Here is an 11,131-nt window from a genome sequence, read left to right as displayed (position 1 = left end):
CAGACATCACAAAGGAGGAGGGAACTAAAGGAAGGGAAACCACCTTATTACAGCTGCAGACCAAGCAATATCCTACATGTGATTTCTTTTAATAAATCTGTTCTGTACTATGAGAAAATACTTGTAGCATTTTTTTCTTCTTCAATTTTTAAAGACATTTTTAATGTATTCTAATGTAACAAGCATTTTTGTTTATATAGAAACCATTTACAGAGTCACACCCCCTTCCTCTTCTGAGAAAGGCTCTGGCTCTCGAGCCCTGTCCTCTCTCTAGCAGTGCACCAATTGTATCTAGTGCCTGCCTGGTCACATGATCTTCCACACAGAACTTTGCATCCTGGGTACTATTGTGCTGCCCTAACAGTGAATTAAATAAGCCCTGATTCAGCGATCAATTACAGGATCGATTGGCAACTTAGCTAATCACTGGTCAGTGTGCACATTGTATTGATGCACATATTGAATGAAATTATTATTATTATTATTATTTTAAACGACAGCTCGAACGGCAGCTTTAAATACTTGGAGTCCTAGAATGAGCTTTGATGCGTAAATTAGGTACAGTTATTGGGAGGAATTCACTTGCCTTTTGTAGGCACTGTTCCTTTTATTGCTGCACTAGCTGAGAGCCCCGGCGTTGCCCGGGATGTTTGTGGTGTGGGTGTGGCATTTGGGTGGGGAGTGGTCCACGCGGCCCATGTGCGGTGGTAGTGCTGCTGTGGCTGTACTGATGGTGATTGTATTGGTGTGCTGATTTGGGAGGGTTTGGTGCTGATGTGGGGGTGCGGATGTGGGTGTGCCGATGGGGGAGGTGCAAAGGTGGCGATGTGTGGGTGCTGATGGTGTTGATGGGGGGCTGGGAATGGTGGGGAGGCGAGAATGCCAGTGTGCTGGGGGGGCATGGGATACCGGTGTGCTGATGTGGTGGTGCTGGGGTGTGTGTGTGTATACACGTGTGTGTGTATGTGTATACACGTGTGTGTGTGTATACACGTGTGTGTGTGTGTATACACGTGTGTGTGTGTATACACGTGTGTGTGTATACATGTGTGTGTGTGTGTATACACGTGTGTGTGTATACACGTGTGTGTGTATACACGTGTGTGTGTGTATACACGTGTGTGTGTGTATACACGTGTGTGTGTGTATACACGTGTGTGTGTGTATACACGTGTGTGTGTGTATACACGTGTGTGTGTGTATACACGTGTGTGTGTATACATTGTGTGTATGTATATATTGTGTGTGTGTATACACGTGTGTGTGTATACGTGTGTGTGTATACACATGTGTGTATACACGTGTATACATGTTTGTGTGTGTGTATACATGTTTGTGTGTATACATTGTATGTGTGTGTGTGTGTGTGTGTGTGTGTGTGTGTGTGTGTGTGTGTGTGTGTGTGTGTGTGTGTATACACATGTTTGTGTGTGTATACACATGTTTGTGTGTGTATACGTGTGTGTGTGTGTATACGTGTGTGTGTGTGTATACATGTGTGTGTGTATACATGTGTGTGTGTACACATGTGTGTGTATACACATGTGTGTGTATACACATGTGTGTGTGTACACATGTGTGTGTGTGTGGTGGGAAGGAGGGGGGTGGGGGGGGGGAAGGGGAGGTGGGGGGGAGGTGGTGGGAAGGGGAGGGTGGGGGGAGGTGGTGGGAAGGGGGGGTGGGGGGGAGGTGGTGGGAGGGGGGGGTGCGGGGGAGGTGGTGGAAGGGGGGGGGGTTGCGGGGGAGGTGGTGAGAAGGGGGGGAGGTGGTGGAAGGGGGGGGGTGCGGGGGAGGTGGTGGGGAAGGGGGGGGGTTGCGGGGAGGTGGTGAGAAGGGGGGGGGAGGTGGTGGGAAGGGAGGGGGGGGGTGGGGGGGAGGTGGGGGAAGGGGGGGAGGTGGTGGGGAGTTGGGAAGGGGGGGTGGGGGAGGTGGGAAGGGGGTGGAGGTGTGAGAGGTTGTAAGGGGGGAGTGAAGGGAAGGTGAAGGGGGGGGTGAAGGTGGGGTGGAGGGGAGGTGAAGGGGGGGGTGGAGGGGAGGTGAAGGGGGGGGTGGAGGGGAGGTGAAGGGGGGGGTGGAGGGGAGGTGGAGGGGAGGTGAAGGGGAGGTGAAGGGGGGGGTGGAGGGGAGGTGGAGGGGAGGTGAAGGGGGGGTGGGGGGTGAGGGGAGGTGGGGGGGGGGGTGAAGGGGAGGTGGGGGGGGGGGTGAAGGGGAGGTGGGGGGGGGGGGTGAAGGGGAGGTGGGGGGGGGGGGTGAAGGGGAGGTGGGGGGGGGGGTGAAGGGAGGTCGGGGGGGGTGAAGGGGAGGGGGGGGGGTGAAGGGGAGGTGGGGGGGGTGAAGGGGAGGTGGGGGGGGGTGAAGGGGAGGTGGGGGGGTGAAGGGGAGGTGGGGGGGGGGTGAAGGGGAGGTGGGGGGGGGTGAAGGGGGTGGAGGGGAGGTGGAGGGAGGTGAAGGGGGGTGGAGGGAGGTGAAGGGGGGGTGGAGGGGAGGTGAGGGGGGGTGGAGGAGGTGGAAGGGAAGGGAAGTGGAGTGAGGGGAGGTGAGGGGTGGGTGAGGGGAGGTGAGATGAAGGGGGGTGAGGGGAGGTGAAGGGGGGGTGAGGGGAGGTGAAGGGGGGTGAGGGGAGGTGAAGGGGGGTGTGGGAGGTGAAGGCCGCTCCCTCACCCGTCCGGCCGCTCCCACGTGGATCTGAGGCGGGAGGCAGCTTGTTGTGGCCGCTCCCCCGCTGTGTCCCGGGCGCTCGCTCGCTCCGCTGACTGTAGCGGCGCCGGTGGGAATGAGGGGGGTGGGGGGAAGGGGAGGTGGGGGGGGGGAAGGGGAGGTGGTGGGAAGGGGGGGGGTGGGGGAGGGGTGGTGGGAAGGGGGGGGGGGGTGCGGGGGAGGTGGTGGGAAGGGGGGGGGGTTGCGGGGGAGGTGGTGGGAAGGGGGGGGAAGGGGGGGAGGTGGTGGGAAGGGGGGGGGGTGGGGGGAGTGGTGGGAAGGGGGGGGGAGGTGGTGGGGAGTTGGGAAGGGGGGTGGGGGAGGTGGAAGGGGGGTGGAGGTGGTGAGAGGTTGTAAGGGGGGAGTGAAGGAAGGTGAAGGGGGGGTGAAGGTGGGGGTGGAGGGGAGGTGAAGGGGAGGTGAAGGGGGGGGTGGAGGGGAGGTGAAGGGGGGGTGGAGGGGAGGTGAAGGGGGGGGTGGAGGGGAGGTGAAGGGGGGTGGAGGGGAGGTGAGGGGGGTGAAGGGGGGGGTGGAGGGGGGTTGGAGGGGAGGTGAAGGGGGGGTGGAGGGGAGGTGAAGGGGGGGTGGGGGGTGAAGGGGAGGTGGGGGGGGTGAAGGGGAGGTGGGGGGGGGTGAAGGGGAGGTGGGGGGGGGTGAAGGGGAGGTGGGGGGGGTGAAGGGGGGGTGAAGGGGAGGTGGGGGGGGGGTGAAGGGGAGGGTGGGGGGGGTGAAGGGGAGGTCGGGGGGGGGTGAAGGGGAGGTGGGGGGGTGAAGGGGAGGTGGGGGGGGTGAAGGGAGGTGAAGGGGGTGGAGGGGAGGTGAAGGGGGGGTGGAGGGGAGGTGAAGGGGGGGTGGAGGGGGGGGTGGAGGGGAGGTGGAAGGGAAGTGGAGTGAGGGGAGGTGAGGGGAGGTGAGATGAAGGGGGGTGAGGGGAGGTGAAGGGGGGTGAGGGGAGGTGAGGGGGGTGAGGGGAGGTGAAGGGGGGGTGTGGGGAGGTGAAGGCCGCTCCCTCACCCGTCCGGCCGCTCACTCACCCGTTCGGCAGCTCCCTCACCCGTCCGGCCGCTCCCACGTGGATCTGAGGCGGGAGGCAGCTTGTTGTGGCCGCTCCCCCGCTGTGTCCCGGGCGCTCGCTCACTCCGCTGACTGTAGCGGCGCCGGGGGGGGGGGGGTGGAGGGGAGGTGATTTGAAGGGGGGGTGAGGGGGGGGTGAAGGGAGGTCGGGGGGGTGAAGGGGAGGTGGGGGGGGTGAAGGGGAGGGGGTGGGGGGGGTGAAGGGGAGGTGAAGGGGGGTGGAGGGGAGGTGAAGGGGGGTGGAGGGGAGGTGAAGGGGGGTGGAGGGGGGGTGAGGGGAGGTGAAGGGGGGGTGGAGGGAGGTGGAAGGGAAGTGGAGTGAGGGGAGGTGAGGGGAGGTGAGATGAAGGGGGGGTGAGGGGAGGTGAAGGGGGGTGAGGGGAGGTGAAGGGGGGTGAGGGGAGGTGAAGGGGGGTGTGGGGAGGTGAAGGCCGCTCCCTCACCCGTCCGGCCGCTCACTCACCCGTTCGGCAGCTCCCTCACCCGTCGGCCGCTCCCACGTGGATCTGAGGGCGGGAGGCAGCTTGTTGTGGCCGCTCCCCCGCTGTGTCCCGGGCGCTCGCTCACTCCGCTGACTGTAGCGGCGCCGGGGGGGGGGGGGGGGTGGAGGGGAGGTGATTTGAAGGGGGGTGAGGGAGGTGAAGGCCGCTCACTCACCCGTCCGGCCGCTCCCACGTGGAACTGAGGCGGGAGGCAGCTTGTTGTGGCCGCTCCCCCGCTGTGTCCCGGGCACTCGCCGCTGACTGTAGCGGCGCCGGGGGGGGGGGGGGGGAGGTGATTTGAAGGGGGGTGAGGGGTGGGTGAGGTGAGGGGTGGGTGAAGGGGGGGGGAGGTGATTTGAAGGGGGGTGAGGGGTGGGTGAAGGCCGCTCACTCACCGTCGGCCGCTCCCACGTGGAACTGAGGCGGGAGGCAGCTTGTTGTGGCCGCTCCCCCGCTGTGTCCCGGGCGCTCGCTCGCTCCGCTGACTGTAGCGGCGCCGGGGGGGGGGGGGTGGAGGGGAGGTGATTTGAAGGGGGGTGAGGGGTGGGTGAAGGCCGCTCACTCACCCGTCCGGCCGCTCCCACGTGGAACTGAGGCGGGAGGCAGCTTGTTGTGGCCGCTCCCCCGCTGTGTCCCGGGCACTCGCTCCTCCGCTGACTGTAGCGGCGCCGGGGGGGGGGGAGGCTGATTTCGGGGAGGAAGAGGCGGAGGCTCCGGCGGGTATGTGAGGGCCCCCCCCCCCGGGTTATACATGCTGCTAATGTACACCCCCCCCCTACTGTGTGTGTGTGTGTGTGTGTGTCCGTGTGTCCGTGTGTGTGTGTGTCCGTGTCCGTGTGTCCGTGTCCGTGTGTCCGTGTGTGTGTATATCCCTGTGTGTGTGTTTTTGTCCCTGTGTGTCCTTTGGGCCGTCACTCCGCCTCAGGCCAATGAGAGGTGTGCGGGGGCGGCCCAAGGGACCAATGAGATTTCCCCTAGGGACACCGGACATCCAGCAGGCAGGCATGCATGCATGCAGGCAAACATACAGTGCTTTCACTAATATAGTATAAGATATCAGGTGAAATCGAAAGGTGTACTATAGTACAGACAATATTTCCCGGTTAATGCTAGTCACGTCACGTTCTCAGTTGGAGAAATATGTTTTTCAAATATGTTGACGTCCTTATTTCATTTCATGAACTATTAGTACTTTTTTTTATAGTATTTTATTCGGATTATTCCGTATAGTGAATATGGCAGTGTACGTAGAAGAAAATATCTTGAACAGTGTAATTATTGGTATGCGATCAATTGCTTTGCACAAGATTATCAATGAAGTGTGCAGATAAACCTTTGTGGCCAGATTAATACTACAATAACATGTTCTTGTATAGACCGCTGGGTTGCATGCTGCATTTACTTTGTTCTATAATAGTCATTAGGCTACTCCAGTGTCTTATCAAGCAATTCATTGTCTTATTTATGCCAATTGCTGCTGCTCCCGGCTTCCTAATGTCACCTAGTTTAGTCTTTAATGCAATGCCTAGTGATGCCAATCGTCTACGTCCCCAAAGCGTTTGTAGAGATTGGGTACTATGCATGAACTAACCTCTTGCATTGGTGTTTGAGATTACCAGCATTGTGTTACTGCATTTCTCCTGTTACGTGCTACGAGGGGATAAACTGACGTTTGGAGCCACCTAGGTGCAGACCTGTCTGAGACACGTGAATGTGCTCACGTGGGATCTGTATTCACTGTATGCAGGGGGAAGGGGGTTGTCACTTTATTTTTTTTACCCAGCATAATTTATATAATGTGTGAGTGGAGCCACCTAGTGGATTTCTTTCAAAACTGGCCTCTAAAGTTTTGCGTTGAGCAACCATTGGAAATCACGTGACACAGAACAGCTGATTGTACCGGTCTCCACAATGACAAACGTGCATGAAGATTTCAGTGATCTCACAGATGAGAGGCTACAGCTGGGGTGGCCAACTGCAGTCCTCATGGCCACAAACAGGTGAGATTTTCAGGATATCCCTGCTTCAGCACAGGGTGCTCCGTCTTTGACTGAGCCACTGGTGCTGAAGGATATCCTTAAAACCTGACCTGTTGGTGACCCTTGAGAACTGGAGTTGCCCACCCCTAACCTACGGTCAAATAAGTTTCCTAGTGTACATCATAAAAACACAAATTATGGTGTGTGCGCGGTGTGTGTGTGTGTGTGTGCGCGGTGTGTGTGTGTGTGCGCGGGTGTGTGTGTGTGCGTGCCACTGGAGTTTTAGAACAAGAAAATAATTCACGTTTTTGAGTGGCCCAGCCGAAGTTCGTGACTTAAATTCAATTGAACATTTATAGCGAGACTTGAAGATTGCCGTCTATCGACGATCCCCAACAAACTTATCAGAACTGGATTAATTTTCCCATGAAGAATGGGCAAAAACGTCACCGTCCTACTGTGCAAAGCTAATAGAGACCAATCCAAAAAGACTTGGCAGCAATAGCTGCAAAAGGTGCTTCTTCCAGGTACTGATGTAAGGGGCTGAATGCTTACGGAACCACTTGTTACTGTGTAACCCCCTCCTTACAGAAGTGTTCAATTTAACCACTACAGCGCTGCAGCTTTGAATAAAAACAGCTCGTTTGAAGAAATGCATATACTGTACTCTATTTGAAAATCAACAACTTGTGACATTATTGGTAGGGGTGAAAACTTTTGCAAACGTGTGTGTGTGTGTGTGTGTCTGTCTGTCTGTGTCTGTCTGTGTCTGTCTGTGTCTGTCTGTATGTGTCTGTATACATGTCTGTATACATGTCTGTGTATACATACATATATACACATTTTTTTTTACTATTTACGTTTCAGATATTGCTTTTAAGGTGTTCCTAACCCACAACCCCTCCTTTTACAATGATGTAAATAACCTGTGAATGGAGGTTATCCGCTTGTCTGTTAAAAAGGATTATCTAAACATTTTCATAAATACACGTGGTGCCTGCCCAGTATAACCCGAGGAGAAAGTACAGTGCTTGCAAACAGGAGGGCCCTTGGTCTGAAAAGCTCAGGCACGTGCATCATTATCGTATTGATCGAATAAGTGTCAGAAAAGCCATTAAATCGTCACTTTCTCCGGGAACCATCCCAAGCTGCACAACTTCTCACAATGTAAAATCATCTGTCTCAGTCCAACTCCAAACAGAACAGATAATGCTGCAGCAGTTGCTCTGATTTAATGATCGGACCACTTCTATAAAACACTGCATCAGACATTTTTATTCCCCCCCCCCCCAAACTACAGTGTTATTTGACATTAACATATCATTAAAACTGCTGCTAGATGTAAGAGATCAGGATACAAAGGGGCAATAAGAGAGCAACTCCCAGGACTTTCATTATTGTGCAGGTCTAATGGATCCTCATGTGGTAAACTGCTCTCTGTACAGATTCATAACGCCGTGTATTCCTGTCTTTATTCTGCTTTCAGAGGTGGCTGGTGTCACTGTGGCGGAGATCTCGGGGCCGTTCAGCACGTTGGATGTGTCGAGCAACTGCATAGCCAGGAACCCCTTCAGGGAGCCGATCATGTGGATTATATCCTACGCGCTTATGAGTTTTTGTGGTATCATTCTGTTGGTACTCGTTATATTGCTGCTTCTGCCAAACCGGCATCACCCGGGAGACGCCGAAGCGGTTAACGATGCCTCCTCCTTGGTGCGCCATCGCTGGAAATGATTTTCGTGGCTGAAAATGTACAGACTGCACCCAACAGCAGCCACAGGGAATGGAACCTTCTCGCCCCCTTATTCTGCGCTGCTGGGGGGCTTCACGTTTACGGCAGAGCTGAGGCCTTATGGATCATGCTGCACTGTCCTTTTGTTTCAAATCAATGATGGCACAATTTTTTATTATCCCTCCGGATCTCTTAAAACTTGAATTGTAGATTACAACAGAGCAAGCCCAGGATAATACTGAACCCCGTATCCTTTAACCAGCTGCTTTGTATATGGTTTGCCATTAAATGTGCTGAATGTCGCAGATCTGTTTGGCAGCCTCAAGTCTTGGAGAATATTCACAACCACCAGGTTCAACTATGCTCTGCATCTCAGGCTTTCATCTTTGGTATTTCTAATCCCAAATGTACTATTAGCGTTTCAGAATTGTATTCATTATCTCTCAAAAACAAATTTGATCAGGTAACATAAGTGTTGACAACATGAATAAGACACGTCTTATACTTGAGACCCATGGTAGCACCGGAGGTGTTTGCCATGTGATAGCGCAGTAGAATAAAGCCAATAGTGACTTCCTTGAGGATGTACTGTATCCATGGAGGTGATTTCCATGAACTCCTTCATTCCTATGTATTTTCATTTGCATTAGAGCACTTACAGCAGACACCAGGTCATCACCACTTCAGGGACCTTTAGCATCGTAAGTGTGTGAACCATTAATGGCAACTAAACTCCTATAACTTATTTCCAATTCCGTTACATGAGGAACCACTTGCGCACATCTGTAACGTGCTGAGCTTTAGAGAGTGCACCCCAGAAATACAGATGTAGCAGGACTTGCTCTCCGGAGTCGCGGCTCCGGAAATAGTGCTGCCGCGTCATCGCTGCGGCCGGTTCCATGCTTCCGGATCGGACGCCCCGTGGCAACGATCCTTTTGGCGTCATGGTCGCACAGCTAGCCATGGTGCAGGATACAAGAAGTCCTGCTGCGTCTGTATATAGGATGATCTGGTTGATGGTATCCTTTGATACACAGAATGGGTTTGAATGTGCTAGATAATTAAGAGATGTATAAAATAACCCGTATAACATTATTTCTTGATGCTGCTTTGATCTCTCATTTAATGTAGGTATTTACAAATGTACGAGTGATGCAGTCTGATGGGATATTTTTGGGCAGGTTTCTGAGCCTTGCTAACACAAGTGCCTTAATTTCTCCTTCCATCATTCCAGTGTCTGATTATAAATCCTTTCTCACGGAGCATATCATAAATGTATGAAAACTGTTTTACATATGGGGGGTGATGTTTACCTTAGTTATTTCATTTACTGTATGTATTCCAATATGTTTGCAACCGAAGCTGGACACACAATTAAAAAAGGTTTTCTGCTCCATCTTCAGCTTTTCGATGTGTCCGTTTTTTACCTGTGCAACATCAACCCAGATGCTTTTTCTTTCGAGAATGTTCCATCATTCTTTGTGATCCTCGTTCAGAAAGTATTATTTTCATTCGTGGACCTCTTCACCTGTAAGGCAAAAAGAAATTAGTGACTAGATCTGAAAGTTCTCGTTATTTAGATCAGTGGTGCTCAACTCCAGTCCTCAAGACCCCCTTCCCCAACAGGCTAGATATTAGGGATATCCGTGCTGAATCCTGGATAGCCTTAAAACTTGAATTGTTGGGGCATCTTGAGGACTGGAGTTGAGCATCCCTGATTCTGACGATAATACACAAGTACTATTCACAAAGTTGGTAAGTGATTGTGGGCACTGAATGATAAAACCCAGAGTATTTGATGATTGATTGATGTGGGCACACTTGTTGAGCCATCTCCAGACTCTGCCTCACAAGGTGTAATAAAACAATGTCCATGGTGGTCAGACTATACTCTTTTTAAAACCGAGATGAACAGGATAGCAATGGAATTCTCTAAGCGACGATGCAGGGTAATGCACTCCCATTAGCTGCGTTGGTGCTTTGTGACTGTACCCAAATGATGCTTATATGCTGCGATCAACTTTAAATTAAAAAAGCATTTATTTGGGTGGTCAAATATTCCAGAGCCTATCATTTATATTGTTTTATGGTTAACACAACCAAGAACTCCGCTCCGATCTGTAGATAGTTGTAATTCTATGAAGTATTCAAATCTCGGGATATATTCAGAACGCAATCATTGCTTCATTCGCTCAATCTCATTTAATAGGGGGGGTCCCTCACTCCCTAGAAGAATGTCTTTTAAGTTCTTGGTCTGAGTGGTGATGACCATATTAAGTGAGGGTGTTACAGCCATTTCCAAATGCTGCAAAAGCCCCCGTATATGTTAAAGCGATGCAGGAACATCTCCAGGGCACCTTTTCGAGACCCTCGCTTCAACGAGCAAATGGCAGATTGTGTTCTTAGGGGGAAGGTGACAGTAGAAAAGTGCAGGGATAAACTTGTGTCTAGAGTTCAAGCGTTGACAGAGAAGGAAAGTGATTGGCTAGAGTTAGCAGACCTATCTCTTGACTGGGTGACCAACACTCAACACACCAGTGAGCACAGAGCGCACAACCATCACTGGGGAGTAGTACTATGCATAGGGGTACTCCTGGTGTAGTAGTAGCAGACGGTTACGCATTTACCTCAAGTGGTACCCAAACACCTAGTCAAAGCAGGGCAAAGGGCGTGATCATGGTAGTGTCAATAGTAGCAGCTAAGGTGGTTCCCGTGGGACATGTTGACACGTTCTAATGTGGTGCATATGAGGCCACAAACCGAGGAGGAGATTGGAGCAAGGGCGGTTAACATGGTGCAGACGTACATCAATGACATGACATATCTTGCGCCCACCTCTAATCCTCTATATTACTGGGTAGGAAAAAAGAGAAATGTGGCCTGAGCTGGCATAACGGGCATCTGAATGCCTCAGCTGTCCAGCCAGCGTACGAGTTTAATACAACTGTGTCCATTGTAACACATCGTAGAAGCAATCTGGTTAATCGCATTGTGGAAAGACTTGCGTTTGTTTAATGAATGAACGCTCCCAAAACTACGTTATGCCGGTCTTAAATTACAATGCAGAATACAGATTTTGTTTCCAAATGACATTTTTGGGATTGTCTGGCTGTGTGCGAACTGACTCAGCTGTCAGCCTGGCACCACACCATTTCTAGGAAAGATAG

The 11,131-nt window shown here is 52.8% G+C and overlaps 1 protein-coding gene across 1 annotated transcript in view; it reads left to right on the top strand.

Moving 5' to 3' along the window:
- Positions 1-9,362, top strand: part of BACE2 (beta-secretase 2) — a 101,137-nt gene extending 91,775 nt beyond the window's left edge. The window contains 1 exon segment of the mRNA XM_075593708.1: positions 7,719-9,362. Within this exon segment, the coding sequence (XP_075449823.1) occupies positions 7,719-7,966 (248 nt within the window). The 3' untranslated portion in view covers positions 7,967-9,362.
- Positions 9,363-11,131: the final 1,769 nt, after the last annotated feature.

Source organism: Ascaphus truei, chromosome 3, assembly GCF_040206685.1.
Source record: "Ascaphus truei isolate aAscTru1 chromosome 3, aAscTru1.hap1, whole genome shotgun sequence".
Lineage (NCBI taxonomy): Eukaryota > Metazoa > Chordata > Amphibia > Anura > Ascaphidae > Ascaphus > Ascaphus truei.
Note: the sequence above shows the minus strand (reverse complement) of the source record. Positions and strands in the feature narration are given on the sequence as shown.